This window comes from Pristiophorus japonicus, chromosome 22 (genome assembly GCF_044704955.1).
Source record: "Pristiophorus japonicus isolate sPriJap1 chromosome 22, sPriJap1.hap1, whole genome shotgun sequence".
NCBI classification, from domain to species: domain Eukaryota; kingdom Metazoa; phylum Chordata; class Chondrichthyes; family Pristiophoridae; genus Pristiophorus; species Pristiophorus japonicus.
This window is the reverse complement of record NC_091998.1, coordinates 51,598,240-51,618,329: the sequence shown is the minus strand read 5'-3', so window position 1 is coordinate 51,618,329 and position 20,090 is coordinate 51,598,240. Positions and strand designations below refer to the sequence as shown.

General features: G+C 48.6%; 1 protein-coding gene across 4 annotated transcripts in view; it reads left to right on the top strand.

Annotated features, from left to right (window-relative positions):
- LOC139234761 (anthrax toxin receptor 1-like) overlaps window positions 1–20,090 on the top strand; it is a 246,144-nt gene that overhangs the window by 30,702 nt on the left and 195,352 nt on the right. For all 4 annotated transcript variants that reach the window (XM_070865452.1, XM_070865451.1, XM_070865453.1 and 1 more), the window contains exons 2-3: window positions 11,259–11,330; window positions 11,602–11,673. In XM_070865452.1, coding sequence (XP_070721553.1) covers window positions 11,259–11,330; window positions 11,602–11,673 — 144 coding nt within the window. The remainder of the gene's footprint in view (window positions 1–11,258; window positions 11,331–11,601; window positions 11,674–20,090) is intronic.

Below are 20,090 nucleotides of genomic sequence, written 5' to 3'. Positions count from 1 at the left end.
AAACGTTACAAGGGCACCCTTAAAGCCTCCCTGATAAAGTGAGACATCCCCACTGACACCTGGGAGCCCCTGGCCATGGACCGCCCTAAGTGGAGGAAGTGCATTCGGGAGGGCGCTGAGCACCTCGAGTCTCATCGCCGAGAGCTTGCAGAAATCAAGCGCAGGCAGCGGAAAGAGCATGCGGCAAACCTGTCCCACCCTCCCCTTCCCTCAACGATTGTCCCATCTGTGACAGGGGACTGTGGTTCTCGTATTGGACTGTACAGCCACCAGAGAACTCATGCTAAGAGTGGAAGCAAGTCTTCCTCGATTCCGAGGGACTGCCTATGATGATGAGTACCTGGTGCTGGTATTGAAGTTTACCTCGCTTTTGTATGCATAGGAGACATGATAAGCAGATATGGCATATAACTTGGAAGAGTCAATCAGATCCCATTAGTGGAACAATTTACCCAATTGTTTCAAATGTAATAGTTGGTAATGGGATATCTTGGATGGCACTTGAAAACTTAACATGTCCAGTTGCAGCAAAGATGTCTAAATTACAGCTCGTTATGTCACATTGGAAGGTTGATGGAAAAAGGGCTAGAGCATTATCCGACCAAATTGAACAGAGCAAGTACAGTGAGCCAGCTGCCAATCCAGGTTTTCGGATGGACACACGCCAATTATCTTTAAATCTTTCATTCTACTTTTTCTTTTGCAATGAATATAGTCAGCTAGGACAGAGCGAGAGAGAGAGAGAGAAAGAGAGCCCAGATTAAGGAGCGATTAAGGAGCTTGGGTGCGATTGAATAAGTGAATAGTATACTGAATGGGATGGCTTTATGTTAATCATTCACTACCTTCAGTCAATTGAACTACTTTTAATGGCACCAAAATGTCAGTCAATCGCGTGGTCTTTAAACACATAAAATATACAATGTGAAGCTTCCAGATGGACCCTTTAGACAAAGTAAAGCCAGCATGTTATGATTAGATCAAAGGAGCATTGCGTGCAGCTGTGGAGATGAACTGAAGCCATTTGTGCAATCAGTCAGACATTAGTTGTTTGAATTTTAAAGAATTGACCACAAGTTGTTCCTGGATATACAAATCCACCCATTTCAATCCAAACAGCCAGCTAGGATTGGAGTTGCACAATGGTCACCATCTTATGGTATTGCAAAGTGCCTTAGTGCAGCGGGACCTGGGGGTACTTGTGCATGAAACAAAAGGATAGTATGCAGGTGCAGCAAGTGATGAGGAAGGTCAATGGTATCTTGGCTTTTATTGCAAAGGGGATGGAGTATAAAAGCAGGGAAGTCTTGCTAGGGCTATACAAGGTTTTGGTGAGGCCACACCTGGAACACTGCCTGCAGTTTTGGTTTCCATATTTACGAAAGGATATACTTGCTTTGGAGGCAGTTCAGAGAAGGTTCACTAGGTTGATTCCGGGGATGAGGGGGTTGACTTATGAGGAAAGGTTGAGTAGGTTGGGCCTCTACTCATTGGAGTTCAGAAGAATGAGAGGTGATCTTATCGAAACGTAAAGCAATGTGACTGAATACTGTCGACTTGAGTAAGTGTGACCTTAGTCTCTTTATTCTGACTCTAGAGTGCTGGCACAGCATGGGAGGCCTGCTTATATACAGTGTTCCCAAGGGTTGCTGGGATCCCTTGGGATTCCCAACAGATGCGCCCTCTGGTAGCGGTAGAATGCTGGGTTACAAGGTGTTGCATACATAACATCACTCCCTGCACCCAAAGTCAACAGTACACTTATTTACAGGGTGAGACGATCTGGGGCTCCCTATTCGATCGTCTCGGTACAAACACAGATGAGTTGGTTGGGCCTTCACCGGGCTGCTGCGCAGCTGGCCTTGCTAGGCTGCTGGGGACGATGAGTTCAGCTTCGTGGTCAACAGTGATGTGGGTTGCCACTTGTGTGTGTGTATCGGAGGGGTCGAAGTGGTGGTGTCCTCTTCAGGTTGCTCGTGGCTGTCAGCGAATCGTAGTTTGGTTTGGTCCAAATGCGTTCTGCAAGTTAGGCCAGTTGCAACTTTGACCTCAAACACCTTACTCCCTTCTTTGGCTACGACAGCGCCAGTAAGCCATTTGGGACCATGTCCATAGTTGAGTACAAATAAAGGGTCATTGACTTCAATATCGCGTGACAAATTTGCTCGATCATTGTACATGCTTTGTTGATGCCGCCTGCCCTCGACATGATCATGGAGATCAGGGTGGACTAGAGGGAGCCTTGTTTTGAGTGCCCTTTTCATGAGCAGTTCGGCAGGGGGATCCCCGGTGAGCGAGTGGGGTCTTGTGCGGTAGCTGAGCAGGACTCGGGACAGGCGTGTCTGCAGGGAGCCTTCCGACATGCATGTCAAGCTTTGATTGATAGTTTGGACTGCCCATTCTGCCTGGCCGTTAGATCCAGGCTTGAACTGGGCAGATGTGACGTGTTTGATCCCATTGCGGGTCATGAATTCCTTGAATTTAACGCTGGTGAAGCACGGCCCATTGTCACTGACAAGGACATCAGGCAGGCCGTGTGTGGCAAACATGGCCCGTAGGCTTTCGATGGTGGCAGTGGACGTGCTTACAGACATTATAACACACTCAATCCATTTTGAATAAGCATCCACAACAACGAAAAACATTTTGCCTAGAAACGGGCCTGCGAAGTCAACGTGGATCCGAGACCACAGTTTGGAGGGCCATGACCACAAACTTAGCAGTGCCTCACTGGGTGCATTGCTCAGTTGAGAGCTAGTGTTGCATTGGTGCACGCAAGACTCCAAATCGGAGTCGATGCCGGGCCACCACAAATGGGATCTGGCTATAGCTTTCATCATTACTATGCCTGGGTGGGTACTGTGCAGGTCGCGTATGAATTTTTCCCTGCCTTTCTTCGGCAAAACCCTGCGATTACCCCACAAAAGACAGTCCGCCTGTATTGACATTTCGTCTTTGCGCCGCTGGAACAGCTTGATCTCTTCATGCATCTCTGCTGGGATGCTGGACCAGCTCCCATGGAGGACACAGTTTTTTTTACAAGGGCCAGTAAAGGGTCCTGGCTGGTCCAGGTCCTGATCTGACGGGCCGTAACGGGTGACTTTTCATTTTCAAATGCATCCATCACCAAGAGCAAGTCTGCAGGCTGTGCCATTTCCACCCCGGTGGTGGGCAATAGTACCCGACTGAGAGCATCAGCGCAGTTCTCTGTGCCTGGCCTGTGGTGAATTACATAGTTATATGCAGACAGCATGAGCGCCCATCTTTGGATGCGAGCAGAGGCATTGGTATTAATACCTTTGCTCTCTGCCAATAGCGATATGAGCGGCTATGATCAGTTTCTAACTCTAACTTAAGCCCAAACAGATACTGGTGCATTTTTTTCACCGTAAACGCATGCCAGTGCTTCTTTTTCAATCATGCTGTAGTCCCTTTTGGCCTTGGACAAACTCCTGGATGCAAAACCGACCGGTTGCAATGTTCCCGATTCGTTTGCTTTTGTAACACACCCCCGACCCCGTACGAAGATGCATCGCAAGCTAACACTAAACGTTTACATGGGTCATATAGAACAAGCAGTTTGTTGGAATATAACAGATTTCTTGCTTTCTCAAAAGCAGTATCTTGTGATTTCCCCCATACCTAGTCATCTCCCTTGTGCAGCAACACATGTAGAGGTTCTACCAAGGTGCTTAACCCGGGTAGGAAATTACCAAAATAATTGAGGAGTCCCAGGAACGACCGCAGCTCCGTCACGTTCTGTGGTCCCGGCGCATTCTTGATGGCCTCTGTCTTGGCTTCGGTGGGACTGATGCCATCTGTCGCGATTCTTCTCCCTAAGAACTCTGGCGCCAGGAAAACACACTTCGAGTGTTTCAATCCGAGTCCCACACGATCTAGCCGACTTAGAACCTCTTCCAGATTCTGTACGTGTTCGATGGTGTCCCGACCTGCGATCAATATGTCATCCTGGAAAACCACGGTGCACAGAACCGACTTTAGCAGACTCTCCATGTTCCTTTGAAAAATAGCCGCGGCCAATCAAATCTCAAATGGGCATCTATTGTAGATGAACAGACTTTGTGCGTGTTGATGCAGGTGAGGCCTTTCGAAGATTCCGCCAGCTCCTGCGTCATGTCGGCTGAGGTCAGGTCCAACTTGATGAATGTCTTCCCTCCTGCCAGTGTCGCAAATAGGTCTTCTGCCTTGGGTAGCGGGTACTGGTCCTGCAGCGAAAAACAGGTAATCGTTACTTTATAGTCCCCACAATTCTGTCCGTGCCATCGCCCTTGAGAACCAGAACAATCGGACTAGCCCACTCGTTGAACTCAACCAGCGTGATGTTACCCGCTCTTTGCAGCCTGAACAGCTCGATCTCCACTTTCTCTCGCATCATATATAGCACCGCACGTGCCTTGTGGTGGATGGGTCGTGTACTGGGAAACAAGTGGATCTGCACCTTCGCCCCAGAGAAATTTCCGATGCCTGGCTCAAACAACAACGGGAACTTGCTCAAAACCTGGGCACATGAGGCATCGTCGACGGACGAAAGCGCTCGGATGTCGTCCCAGTTCCAGCGGATTTTTTCCAGCCAGCTTCTGCTGAACAGTGTGGGGCCATCTCCGGGTAAAATCCATAGTGCTGGTTCGTGCACCGCTCTATCATAGGAGACTTTTGCTGCTGTACTGCCAATTACAGGGATCAGCTCTTTAGTGTAAGTTCTCAGCTTGGTATGAATAGGGCTCAGCTTGGGCCTTTGTGCCTTGCTGCACCACAGCCTCTCGAAGGCCTTTTTGCTCATGCTACACTGACTCGCACCCGTGTCCAATTCCATGGATACTGGAATTCCATTCAGTTTCAACTTTTAACATGATCGGTGGACATTTCGTGGTGAAGGTATGTACCCCGTACACTTCTGCCTCCTCGGTTCGAGTCTCTAGTTCAGTTTGATCCGCCATGGATCAGTCTTCCTCTGCAGCATGGTAGTTTGCAGGGTTTGCAGCTCGTCTACACATTCGCTGGGTGTCCCATTGTTCCACAGCCTTTGCACGCATAGTGTTTGAAGCTGCATTGATGGGCTCGATGATCACCTCTGCAGCACCAACAAGGTGTTGATTACTTCGCATTAACATTTGATGGCGAACTCTGAGTCATCTAAGGTCGTGCAGCTGCAGGCGTGTATGTTCTGCCATATGCATTCTTGCCTGAAAACAATGTTACTTTGTGTACATTACTTGCCGATGCATCTTTATGCTGCAAAATTCGTTTGGTATCGCTGGTGGACATAAATGCCTGGACTATCGTTAAGGATTTGCTTAGGTTCAGTGTTTCAACAGTCAGTAGTTTGCGAAGGATAACCTCATGGCCAATGCCAAGCACAAAATGGTCTCTTAGCATTTGCTCCAGGAATCCACTGAATTAGCAATGTCCTGCAAGGCGCCTTAGTTCGGCAATGTAGCTCGCCACTTCCTGGCCTTCAGACCGTTGACATGTGTAAAATCGATACCTTGCCATCAGAACGCTCTCCTTCAGATTTAGGTGCTCCCATCCAGCATACACAGTTCTTCATTTCACCGGACCATAGGTTGTTGCCCCGCAGACGGTGAGGAGGATCGCCCTTTGTTTGGCAGCGTTCTCATTCCCTTCCAGCTCTTGGCCACGAAGTATTGGTCGAGTCGCTCCACGAAGGCTTCCCAATCGTCACCTTCTGAGAATTTCTCCAGGATACCAACAGTTTTCTGCATTATTGCTTGATGGTTCGTTATCTGTTAGTCGTCGCCAGTTGTTATGTCTGAAATAAAGCAATGTGACTGAGTACTGTAGACTTGAGTAAGTGTGACCTTAATCTCTTTATTCTGACTCTAGATTACTGGCACAGCATGGGAGGCCTGCTTACATGCAGTGCTCCCAAGGGATGCTGGGATCCCTTGGAACGCCAACAGATGCACCCTCTTGTGGTGGTAGATTGCTGGTTACGAGGTGTTGCATACATAACAGTATAAGATTATGAGGGGGCTTGACAAGGTGGATGCAGAGAGGATGGTTCCACTGATGGGCGAGACTAGAACGAGAGGGCATGATCTCAGAATAAGGGGCCGCCCATTTAAAACAGAGATGAGGAGAAATGTCTTCAGAGGGTTGTAAATCTGTGAAATTCGCTGCCTCAGAGAGCTGTGGAAGCTGGGACATTGAATAAATTTAAGACAAATAGACGATAAGGAGTTATGGGGAGCGGGTGGGGAAGTGGAGCTGAGTCCATGATCGGATCAACCATGATCTTATTGAATGGTGGAGAAGGCTCGAGGAACCGTATGGCCTACTCCTGTTCCTATTTATTATGTCAACTCCTAAAAACATCACTCCCTGGTTTATGGCTTGAGGCGGATCATCTGGTTGAGATATGTCAATTAGAAATCTTCACTTTATTCTAGTCTTCATCAGGTTGACTGAAAATACTAACTTTCATGTATATCCCTCCCCCCTTTGAATTCACATTAAAAACACTAAATCTCTATTGGAACTTGAAAAAAGTAGTGACTGACAAAAGCTATGGTCGATGTCCATTCCACTAACATTGTTGCTCCCAATGAGCTGGAGTATCAACACGAACAGTAAGTAATGCATGATTGACAGTGGACTTCTATCTGACCCTATGTGAACAGATGCTTAGTATCTTTGCTTAAAAACTCAAGTGGAATTCCCTGTAACTGAAGATCCAATTCATTTCCCACATTACAACAGTGACTGCACTCTAAAAAAAATAATTCATTGGCTGTAAAGCACTTTGGAGACATCCGGTGGGTCATGAAAGGCGCTATAGAAATGCAAGTCTTGCTTTCTTCTTTCTAAATGACAGTGTTCTCTTTGAGTGCCCACATTTCCCTAAATATTCCAGGTTTTGCCACCTTTTAGAGCACAAGCAGATTGAATGGATTCTGTTATATATGAAGACTATAGATATACTCCCTGTGTAGTCACTGTATAGTTGTATAAGATGGAGACTTGTTTACCTGATGTACTAGAATAAGGTTTACACTGTGTATATACTATGCTGGCAGCACTAGAGGGTGCAACTGGTAGAGACCGGGGTTTCCTGCCCCTGTGGCAGAGACTGTCCACCAGAGGGCACTGTGGTGGGAGACCTGAGGGTCACCTGCTTTGGTGTGCAGGGCCCAATAAAAAAAGGCTGCCCACCATTCTTGTGCCTCACTCTGGAGTTACGAATAAAGGACCATGGTGACTTCAGTTTGAGTACAACACATTGCCTCGTGGAGTCATTTATAAGTGCATTACAGACATAACAGGTTCCTTCTCCATGGACACATTAAATGAGGTTGCTCATTTTTTCACGTCCTCAGAACCAAAACTGGAATGAACCAGTTCAAAGTTCAATCTGGACACCCAAGTCACGATTGTTTCAATACATTTAAACCCCATTGCACACCTAACTGCTTTCTCCAATTGCCTTAACAGTCTATCTCCAGTCCTTCCCGACTGCACTTGCCTGAGCACACTTGATCAGCTTCACTGGGCGGGCCACACTGCTCGCACGCCAGACACGAGACTCCCAAAGCAAGCGCTCTACTCGGAACCCCTTCACGGCAAACGAGCCAAAGGTGGGCAGGGAAAACGTTACAGGGACACCCTCAAAAACCTCCCTGATAAAGTGCAACATCCCCACTGACACCCAGGAGTCCCTGGCCAAAGAACACCCTAAGTGGAGGAAGTGCATCCGGGAGGGCGCTGAGCACCTCGAGTCTCGTCGCCGAGAGCGTGCAGAAAACAAGCGCAGGCAGCGGAAAGAGCGTGTGGCAAACCTGTCCCACCCTCCCTTACCCTCAACGACTGTCTGTCCCACCTGTGACAGAGACTGTGGCTCTCCTATTGGACTGTTCAGCCAACTAAGGACTCATTTTAAGAGTGGAAGCAAGTCGTCCTCGATTCCAAGGGACTGCCTATGATGATGATGCTTTGGGGTGTGAAAGGTTCTATACAAATGCAAGATCTCTATCTTTAAAAACAGTCTCTTCTAACTTTTCATTTACGCCCACAAAGTCTCCCAACATCTTTGATGCCAGTACATGGATGGTCTCCATCGTAGAGTTTACTTTGCTCTCCAACCTAACCTGCAGCAGCCCAGAACAGCTGCCAGGCTCCTCACAACACAACCTGCTCACATGAACTGCCCTGCCCAGCCCTGCCGTTCAGTTCAGTTCACCTGTTGCACAAGGCTACCCAATCACCCCCTCTCCCCCCTCCCCGCTCTCTCAGCCTTAAATACTCATTTCACAACTCATCCAATAATTGTACAAGCAACTTGCATGGCTCATGGTCTCAGAACATAGTTGATTTCATTCAATTGTGAAGCTGCTTGTTGTGGAAGTTTTAAGCAGTATTCAGTGCACTCAATGGCACCACGATGAGTGAAGGTTCGTAAAATATGCTTTTTTTTAGGTTATCTGTTATTCTTATACAAAGACAAAAATATTTCATTTATCAAAAAAATGCACATTAACAGCTTGACATTAACATTATCACCCAATGCGTCCATCATCATCATAGGCAGTCCCTCGAAATCGATGAAGACTTGCATCCACTCTAAAAGTGAGTTCTCAGGTGACTGTACAGTCCAATACGAGAATTACAGTCTCTGTCACAGGTGGGACAGACAGTGGTTGAAGGAAAGGGTGGGTGGGGAGTCTGGTTTGCCGCACGGTCCTTCCGCTGTCTGCGCTTGATTTCTGCATGCTCTCGGCGACGAGACTCGAGGTCTCAGCGCCCTCCCGGATGCTCTTCCTCCACTTAGGGTGGTCTTTGGTCAGGGACTCCCAGGTGCCGGTGGGGATGTTGCACTTTATCAAGGAGGCTTTGAGGGTGCCCTTGAAACGTTTCCTCTGCCCACCTGGGGATCGCTTGCCGTGTAGGAGTTCCGAGTAGAGCGCTTGCTTTGGGAGTCTTGTGTCGGGCATGCGGGAATTGTGGCCTGCCCAGCGGAGCTGATCGAGTGTGGTTAGTGCTTCGATGCTGGGGATGTTGGCCTGGTCGAGGACACTGACGTTGGTGCGTCTATCCTCCCAGGGGATTTGCAGGATCTTGCAGAGACATCGTTGGTGGTATTTCTCCAGCGATTTGAGATGTCTGCTGTATATGGTCCATGTCTCTGAGTCATACAGGAAGGCAGGTATTACTACGGGCCTGTAGACCATAAGCTTTGTGCCAGATTTAAGGGCCTGGTCTTCGAACACTCTCTTCCTCAGGCGACCGAAGGCTGCACTGGCGCACTGGAGACGGTGTTGGACCAATGTGTCCACACGCAGTAAGGCAACTTTTTCCAATTGTGACATCCCTTTCAAGGGGGGAAAATTGGGGTCGGAGGTTTCCTCCATACAAACGCATCCGACCTGAAAACAATCTACGAAAGCACCTGGTGGTCCCGGAGAAACATAGGATTCCGGACTGAGGCCTTCATTCACTGCTGACAGACCGGGATCTGTCTTCCACATACAGACGTCAGTGTTGCAATCACATGGGCCTGGACCACTAATCACTAGGTACTATTCTCATTGATAAAAATGGGAACTCCATTTGTACGAGTTGCTGTTACTATCAATGAGAATAAACCCCCTAAAACAAGAGACATAGCACAATAAATAAAAGAAACTCACGTATTTAAAATTAATTGAAATTAAATATAATTAAATGTTTTAGAAAATTTTTTTTTTTTTAAATTTTTTTAAGCATTAAACTTACCTTAAATGACAGGGTTTCTAACAGAAAAATGAATGATTAAATTAAATTTTTCTATGTTTTAAAAGTGTTACGCTGGTAAAAGTAAGCTATGCGCCTGCTTTTACCAGGTGTAAGAGTTTGAAGGACATTCACTGGGCATGAGTTGGGCAAATAGCCCCAAATATCTTCCCCGCAGATGTCCTGCCTGCGGGGGCTGCGTGCGATTTGTCAAAGTACATGTTGACAGATTGCAAAAGTTGGTTCTCGGTGCAGGCGCATCGCGTGCTGAGAACAGGCTTTTGCGAGGCCTCTTCGTGTGTGCGCACATCGTACGCACCCGGTGAGGCCGCAACTTTCGGCCCATAATTTTTCTAATCAATCGCCTTACTGTGTAATAGATCTTGATCCGCAGGAATAACTAGTGTAAAACCCTCTTGATAAGCTAAATGAGCAGGATTAAACTGCAACAACATGCTTGCCCAACTTAGTGATTAGAATGACAAGATTTATTGTCTATCCCGACATGTCCTGAGAAGGTCCTCCTCTTGAACTGGTGCAGGGTCTGCACTGAGGTGCACCCACCAGGGTGCAAGGTAGGGAATTCCAGAATTTTGGCCCAGTGACACAGAAGGAACAGAGAATTAGAGGAGTACAGACATCTCAGGGGGTTGTGGGACTGGAGGAGATTACAGAGATAGGGAAGGATGAGGCCATGGAGGGATTTGAAAATAAGGATGAGAAGTTTGAAATCGCGGCTTTGCTGAACCGGGAGACAATGTAGGTCAGCGAGCACAAGGGTGATGGGTGAGGGGGACTTAGTGCGAGTTAGGACACCGGCAGCCGAGTGTCGGAGCACCTCTAGTTTGCGTAGGGTAGAATGTGGGAGGCCAGCCAGGAGTGCGATGGAGTAGTCAAGTCCAGAGGTAACAAAGGCATGGAGGTTAATCAGGCAGGATCTCTCCATCTAAAGCCGTGTTGATTATTGCTATTCTGCAGATAATCGTTGATATTACTCCTGATAATCACTTCCATTATTTTACATGGAATGTGTTATATATGCAGATTATAGGAGATACTCTGTGTGTAGTCACTGCAGAGTTGCATAAGATGGAGACTTGTTTACCGGATGTACTATCAATAAGGTTTACACTGTGTATATACATTTTGGCACCACTAGAGGGTGCAACTGGTGGAGACCGGGGTTTCCTGCCCTGGTGGCAGGGGCTGTATAAAAGGGGAGCCACCATGCGGCTGCCTCACTCTGGAGTTACGAGTAAAGGACCAAGGTCACTACAGTTTGAGTACAACACATTGCCTCGTGGAGTCATTCATAAGTACACTCCAGACATAATAGAATGGAAATAAGATGAACTGATTGCACATGATGGAAGTAGCCGCCTTGCTCGGTCAAATGTTTGTTTTTTGTTTAGAGCGCTTTCCATTGATCTTAAGAAAGAGAAAGATCAAAAATGTAATTTTTAAAAAATACATCTGAAACACTAATTGACGAATCTGAACTTTACTTTCAGATCTGGGAGTGTCCAACACCACTGGAATGAAATATTTTTCTTTGTTGACCACCTTGCCCACAAGTTCATCAGGTAAAATATCTTCCTGTGTTTCCGCACAGAAGTGTGCTCTTATTTTTCCTCCTGGAGCTATTTGGAGTTTCTCCGAAGCAACAAAACAAAATTGTCTCTGAGCTGCTTGTGGGAGATCGCCGTGCACAAAATGGCCGCCACGTTGTCTCTGCGGCAACGGTTACTGCTGTTCTTTTTCAAAGCCTTTGGGTTTGTTTTTTTTGGGTGCGGGGGTGGTTTTTGGAACAACTTTATTCTACCTGGATAGAGCGTTTTATTTTTTCTTTTACAGCCCTCAGTTGAGAATGTCTTTCATCGTTTTCTCGACCAGAGGTACCACACTGATGACCCTAACAGAGAACAGGTGAGTGATGTCTAAAATGTTCTTATGTAGGATTACACAGGATGTGCGGCACAGGAACAGGCCATTCGGCCCAGCCAATCCATGTCGGTTATGCTCCACTCGAGCCTCCTCCAGTCTTTCCTCATCTAACTCTATCAGCATAACCCTGTGTTCACTTCTCCCTCATGTGCTTGTCCAGCCTCCCCTTAAATGCATCGATACTATTCACCTCAACCCCTCCCTGTGGCAGCGAGTTCCACATTCTCACCGCTCTCTGGGTAAAGAATTCTTCTGAATCCCCATTGGATTTCTTGGTGACTATCTTATATTGATGGCCTCTATGCTCTTCCCCCACAAGTGGAAACATTCTCTCTGTATCCACTCTATCAAAACCTTTCATGACCTCTATTGGGCCACCCCTCAGCCTTGTTTTTTTTAAGACCCAGCCTGTTCATCCTTTCCTGATAGGTCTACCCTCGCATTTCTGGGATCGTCCTTGTAAATCCTCTCTACACCCTCTCCAGTGCCTCTATATCCCTTTTATCATATGGCGACCAGAACTGTACCCAGTGCTCCAAGTGTGGTCTGACCACGTTTCGATACAGGTTTAGCATAACTTCCCTACTTTTCAATTTCTATCCCTCTAGAAATAAACCCTAGTGCCTGGTTTGCTTTTTTTTAAACCAGAGGTTCAGAGCGTTTTCAGAGAACGATACAGCTCAGAAGGAGACCATTCGGCCCACGGTGCCTGTGCAGGCCCTTTGAAAGAGCGATTCAATTACTCCCACTCCTCTGCCCTATTCCCAACAGCCCTGCAATTTCGTCCCATTCAAGTATTTATCCAATTCCTTTTTGAAATTTACCACTGAATCTGCTTCCAACACCCTTTCCGGCAGAGCGTCCGAGATCACAACGATTCGCTGCGTAATAAAATGTAACCTCTGGTTCATCAGCTCACCTCTGGTTCTTTTTCCAATTACCTGAAATATGTCTGAACATTATAAGTACCAAGGGTGGGATTTTTGGCTTTTCTGTTTTGGGGGCGACAGAGGCGGGGCCGGAAAGTTACCGGCCGGGAATAGTTTGTGCCTCAGTAGGTAAGTTTCAGCATCTAGGCCCTGCGTCAGGGGGCTCAGCATGAAGGGAGGCGTTGTACACCTCTCGTGGCGCAAGGATGAGAAACTCCCGAGCTAAAGAGATGGGCAGGGAGCGCTCAGAGAGGGCCCGGGGGGGGGCGGGGGGGAACTTAAAAAAAAACCCATTTAAACATTCCCAAAACATTGCCCACGCCACCACAACATAAATCGCTAAAAAACTTATTAGAACAAACACTCGCACGTACCTTCGGAGCATTTTACCGCTGCCTCACCGCCGCCGGCTATGCCGGGCCGCTCTGATTTCCCAGGCAGTAGTTGCGGGCGCACTTCCGGGCGGACGGATCGGGCAAAAGTCCAAACTTGCGCCGGTATCGCGACCAGGTGCATTGCACGCCAGGCGCAGCTCTCCCCGGCGGTGCCGCTCAGCGCCGCCGCTAAACCCGACTGGAGGATGGCAGCGGGGCGTGGGAAGCCTCAACGTCGCCTTTCACACCGCTCCGGGGCGCGACCCGGGCCGCAGAGTGCCGGAAAATCCAGCCCCAAAGTATCTGAGGATGCAAAGAGTGGAATGGACAGAATCTATATATAGCACATGCCCGAATGTTTTGGCATCAGCTCAGGGCAGATGTTCCCAGGGGAGGATCCCTGTGCTCTGAACCTTGGACCGTGGATATAGAGCTACACTGCTGTTGGAATGAATTACTGCATCATCACCTTCTCAGGGCAATTAGGGGTGGGCAATAAACGTTGGCCCACATCTCATGAACAAATATATTTTAAAAAAAAACTCCATGGACATCCACCCCATTTTGACCTGTTTTCTCCTGCTGGGGGAGGGGTGTGCATGGATCACATGACCTTGGGGGGATTCAAAGGTTGTAGTCTCTTCACCGCCATTTCACGGAATAGCTCCCGAGGTATTGACATTATTAGCTTGCCCTCGGAATATTCGGTCAGGGTATTAGATGAAGGGAACTTGAGTCAAGGCTCACCAAGCTGGCCATCTGCAAACTCAGCATCATCATCATCATCATCATAGGCCGTCCCTCGAAATCAAGGAAGACTTGCTTCCACTCTAAAAATGAGTTCTTAGGTGACTGAACAGTCCAATACGGGAATTACAGTCTCTGTCACAGGTGGGACAGACAGTCGTTGAGGGAAAGGGTGGGTGGGACTGGTTTGCCACAATTTCCTTCCGCTGCCTGCGCTTGTTTTCTGCATGCTCTCAGCGATGAGACTCGAGGTGCTGAGCGCCCTCCCGGATGCACTTCCTCCACTTAGGGCGGTCTTTGGCCAGGAACTCCCAGGTGTCGGTGGGGACTTTGCATTTTATCAGGGAGGCTTTGAGGGTGCCCTTGAAGCGTTTCCTCTGCCCACCTGGGGCTCAATTGCCGTGTAGGAGTTCCGAGTAGAGCGCTTGCTTTGGGAGTCTTGTGTCAGGCATGTGAACAATGTGGCCTGCCCAGCGGAGCTGGTCGAGTGTGGTCAGTGCTTCGATGCTGGGGATGCTGGCCTGATCGAGAACACTGACGTTGGTGGCGTCTGTCCTCCCAGGGGATTTGCAGGATCTTGCGGAGACATCGTTGGTGTTATTTCTCCAGCGATTTGAGATGTCTACTCATCTGCAAACTGGGGTGGCAGTGAATGACCAGTGAGGACCTCCATCTCACGGACAAGATCTTGGTCGGAGGTGGTTGATCCATAGAGTACCAGATCCTGAGAGTATTCTATGCATGCCAGCTAATATGAAGATCACAGAAGGCGTTATTCTGCATAAACACTGCTCCAGTATCAAATGAGTTGACGCTCTGACCAGTCAAGGGTTTGCAGACAGCGTGCAAGGGCTCTCCAGGACATGGAAACAGGGAAAACACCTGTATTTGATGCTGCCAGAACAGCATGAACCAGGATTATTTGTTCAACTAAAAGTCAACTGAAGAAAAAGTTCAAATGAGTGAATTTACCTGAGCCAGATTGACAACAGCAACAGCATTTTAAAATTTGTATAGCGCCTATTAATGTAGTAAAATGTCCCAAGGCGTTTCACAGCAATGTTATAAGACAAAACAGATAAATTTGACACCGAGCTGCATAAGAAGAAATTAGCGCAGGAAAAAAGCTTGGTCAAAGAAGTAGGTTTTAAGCAGCATCTTGAAGGAGGAAAGAGAGGTTGAGAGGTTTAGGGAGGGAGTTCCAGAGCTTGGGGCCCAGGCAACAGAAGGCACGGCCACCGATGGTTGAGTGATTATAATCAGGGATGTTCAAGAGGGCAGAATTAGACAGAGCGACTTGCATTGTGTAGTTGACAGCGCAACATTTACCTCAAACACATCAATATCAGGCTGGATTTTCAGGTGATTTGCGACCGGGTTTTTCACGACGTTTTGACCCTCCGCGGCGAAAACCCGCTCGCTAAGCCCGGCGCGATCCTCGGCTCCTTGTTTGCGGCGGCGATGGGACATACCGCCGGGGAGAGGAGCGTCGGGGGTGGAACAACGCGGGTTGCGTTACAGTCCGAGTTCCAGCACTCCCCCGAGCCGTACGCCGCGCCCCAAACACCGCCAGGCGAAACCTGTCGGTGCAGCCCTGCCAGTAGCGGTAAGTTGGAAAACCTGGAAAAAAAGTGAAGTTAAAGTTTTTATTTTTCAATTTTGTTTGCTGCGATTTGTCAGCTAAGGGTCTCGGTTGGGGTTTTTGAATGTTTTTTTTTAAAACTTTCTTTTTGTGCCCCTCCCGAGGCCTCTTTCGCAGTGCTCCCCGCCCCGCGCTAAAGTTGGGGAGGATCGCGTTTCGCGCCGCAAATAATCGTGGAACGCCTCCCTTTACGGTGTTCCCAAAGGCCAAAAAGTTCGGCCTAAAATCGGTAATGCAGCGAAAACGGTCATTTTCGCGTCTCGCTTATGTTTTCGCCCCGAAATATCGAAAATCCAGCCTGCTGGTCCCACAAGCACTTGGAAGATGTTGAGGAGCGTTTCGAGACTGCCCCTGGCTGAGGAGACGGTTAATTGGCCTCTGGCACAGAGCTGCTAATTACCCATCAAATGGAAGCAGCCCTGCTTTTATCCTTCCAGCCTTCTGTCGGACCCCACAAAGTAACATCTGCAGAACAAAGCTGTTCACCGGTCCCATCCTTCAGAGAGCCAGCCTGGTGGTTTCCGGACAGTCTGATCTGGGCTTTTACACCAGCAGCGGGCAGTTGGAATGCACTGCATCGATGCTTAACTCCTCGAGGGCAGTCGGATAGTTTCAGTGTCAGCATCGCAGTCTTGTGCACGTAGAGGCTGGCCTTTCTCACCCACGTTGAATGTCCTTTTACCGCAGGGCATGGTCGCCTCGACAAGGCTGTCTGTAATAGGGGTAGGATCTCTCTGGTCCAGGACTCTCTAGTCCACGACTCTCTGGTCCAGAAACATTGTGGTTCAGCATTAGTTGGGCCTGAGAGGGAGAGGAGGGTTTATACCCGGTCGTGGGCAACGACCCATAAGCGTTCTACGGGCGCAGAAAGCCACTGTGTAGCATTTAGTCGTTGTCTGGAAACACTCTGTTAAAAACAAGTGGGTTAGCCACCAATGGGAGTGGCTGTCAGTCAGTGAGTGTGTTCGGCGATTGGCTGAAGTGGCTGTCTGTCAGTGAGTGTGTGCAACGATTGGCTGGGAGCAGCTGTCAGTCAGTGAGTGTGTTCGGCGATTGGCTGGAGCAGCTGTCAGTCAGTGAGTTTGTGCAGTGATTGACCGGAGCGGCTGTCAGTCAGTGAGTATGTTTGGCGATTGGCTGGAACAGCTGTCAGTCAGTGAGTGTGTTCGCCAATTGGCTGGGAGCAGCTGCCAGTCAGTGAGTGTGTTTGGCGATTGGCTGGAACAGCTGTCAGTCAGTGAGTGTGTTCGCCAATTGGCTGGGAGCAGCTGCCAGTCAGTGAGTGTGTTTGGCGATTGGCTGGAGTGGCTGTCGGTCTGTGAGTGTGTGCGGCGATTGGCCGGAGCGGCTCTCAGTCAGTGAGTGTGTTCGGCGATTGGCCAGAGCGGCTGTCAGTCAGTGAGTGTGCGCGGAGATTGGCTGAAGCGGCTGTCAGTCAGTGAGTGTGTTCGGCGATTAGCTGAGGGAGCCGCCCACAGGCTGCCAGCACGCGCACACACACAGGAGCCCGGGCGCTGTCGGCAGATACCGGTAAGACTTGGCTCGGCCTGACCTCCCGTGGTCCGGAAAATTCTCTGTTTCGGCACCGGTCGTTCCAGAGGGTGCCGGACCAGAGAGGTCCAACCTGTAGTGGTGGGGTTTTGCAGGGCTCAGTACTGGATCCCTCGCTTTTTGTGGCATACATCAATGTTTTAGAGATGAATGTAAGGGGTCTGATTAAGAAATTTGTAGATGATACAAAAATCGACTGTGTGGTTGATAATGAAGAAGAACGCTGTATAATGCAGGAAGATATCAATGAAATGGTCAGGTGGGCAGAACAGTGGCAAGTGGAATTCAATCCGGAGAAGTGTAAAGTAATGCATTTGGGGAGTGCTAACAAAACAAGGAAATACACGTTTTTGGTAGGACACTGAGAAGTGTAGAGGAACAAAGGGACTTTGGAGTGTATGTCCACAGATCCCTGAAGGTAGCAGGCTAGGTGGTTAAGGTGGTTGAAAAGGCATACGGAATACTTGCCTTCATTAGCCGAGGCATAGAATATAAGAGTAGGGAGGTTATGCTTGAACTGTATAAAACACTAGTTAGGCCACAGCTAGAGTACTGCATGCAGTTCTGGTCACCACATTACAGGAAAGATGTGAATGCACTAAAGAGGTTACAGAGGAGATTTACGAGGTTGTTGCCTGGAGTGGAGAATTATAGCTATGAGCAAAGATTGGATAGGCTGGGGTTGTTTTCTTTGGAACAGAGGAGGCTAAGGGGAGACATTAATGAGGTGCATAAAATTATGAGGGGCCTAGATAGAGTGGATAGGAAGGACCTATTTCCTTTAGTGGAGGGGTCAATAACCAGGGGACATAGATTTAAAGTAATTGGTAGAAGATTTAGAGGAGATTTATGGGGAAATTTCTTCAGAGGGCGGTGGGGGTCTGGAACTCACTGCCTGAAAGGCTGGTAGAGACAGAAACCCTCACCACATTTAAAAAATACTTGGATATGCACTTGAAGTGCCAAAACCTACAGGGCTACAGGCCAAGAGCTGGAAAGTGGGATTAGGCTGGGTAGCTCTTGGTCGGCCAGCGCGGACACGATGGGCCGATATGGCCTCCTGGTGTGCTGTAAATTTCTATGTTACATATACTACGCTGCACTGTGGGTAAACTACATTTGTGCACAGCGATATCGCCAACTGGGGAAGAATCTGTGCAAAAAGAGCTTGCTGAAGGCAGCAGTACATAAGAACATAAGAAATAGGAGAAGGAGTCGGCCATATGGCCCCTCGAGCCTGCTCCGCCATTTAATACGATCATGGCTGATCCAATCATGGACTCAGGTCCACTCCCCTGCCCGCTCCCCATAACCCCTTATTCCCTTATCGGTTAAGAAACTGTCTCTCTCTGTCTTAAATGTATTCAGTGTCCCAGTTTCCACAGCTCTCTGAGGCAGCGAATTCCACAGATTTACAACCATCTGAGAGAAGAAGTCCCTCCTCATCTCAGTTTTAAATGGGCGGCCCCTTATTCTAAGATTATGCCTCCTAGTTCACATTATAGTAGCAGTGTGATAGAAATAAGGACCCAGCTTAGCACCCTGCACCACCTGTCCAGCCCTCTCCTCACCTGTCCCAGGTCCCTGATGCTTTGCCAGCTCCCTCCCTACTTTCTTTGAGCCCCTATACTTAGATGCTGCAATATGTGACGGAATAGGCAGAGTGCCAGCAATGAGAACTATCCCACCCTCCACTTCCTGAGGCTTGAGTCTGGAGCCTGTCAACCTTCAGCGCTGAAGTTCAGTCAGCTCGCTCTCTGCCTGGAGGCCCATTCCTGAGTTTCAAGTCTCTGCACAAACTGAGCCTTGCGGCCCTTTAAATGACAACATTTTGATGGATCTTGTCGAAATGATTCTCCTGAACATAAACAACGGGTAAATGAGATCATGGGCACTGTTGGACAAAATCGAAAATAAATTCAGAGTTGAATTGAATAATTGAAGGCTTTTTTCCAGCTCCCAGCAAGGGATGCAATTTGTCCCTTTCGATCGAGCCTGGTTAGTAGGAGTCGATACCCTGAGGGGTGGGGGGGCGAAAAATCTCACACGTCAGATGTGAAGAATGTTGGCTACTCCGAACATAAAGTAGGGTAGTGTAATGTATTTGCTTCTTGGGTTCTTTGCTTAAGAATTCATAGCAACACATTGGTATTCAGAACTAGTTGGTTTATTAGCAAAAGGTTTAACAATCACACTACACATTACAGTTCATCCACCAGGCTCACAACCACCTGCCTCATCGTGGATTCCCCGAACCCAACTGGATGGGGTTTTATTGAGTCTTGTGAACATCACGTGACTGGCTAAGCCACTCCCAACTCAACAGCTCCACAACAATTTTAATTAAACTATAAATCAAGTGCCCCCCTTAAAGAACCGACAAATTAACAAATTAAACTTTGGACATTGAACAATCAAATTAAAATTTGGTTGCCGGAGGTGATAATGCAGTCCAGTCCCTCCGACGTCCACCTCTCGCGGAAGGCCGCGAGCATAGCGATGGACACCCCATGCCCCATCTCCATGGACACCTTGGCTCAAACGTAACCGCAGAAGGGAGGCAGGCAGTCGGGCTGAACGACCCCGTCGACCGCCCGCTGCCTGGACCAGTTAATGGCCACCTTGGCCAGGCCCAGGAGCAGTCCTACGAGGAGGCCCTCCGACCTGCCCGCTCCCCTCCACACTGGGTGCCCAAAGATCAGGAGTGTGGGACTGAAGTGCAACCATAATTTGAGGAGCAGTCGCTTCAAATATTGGAAGAGGGGCTGCAACCTCACACATTCCACATAAGCATGGAACACAGACTCTTCCAGACCACAGAAATTTCAGGCGACTTGGGAGTCCGTGAACTGATTTAAAAAACTATTGCACAGGACTGCTCCATGCAACACCCTCCAGGCCATGTCCCCAATAAGTAAAGGGGGGACTCCCGCGTAGAGAGCACGCCATCGGAGGTGGGGGTCCCCAATGGAGTGCTCTCTACGCGGGAGTCTGGACGGCAGACGAGGATGGCAAAATGGAGAGTGTGTAAGAGCAGCCCAATACAGGAATCCCCTCCACGCAGAACTGAAAGGCACAGAGGGGATTTCCCAGAGGAGGCTCAAGTTGTGAGGCGCCGGCTCCCAAGGGAGGTTACGGGGCTTGGTCAACAGCTCT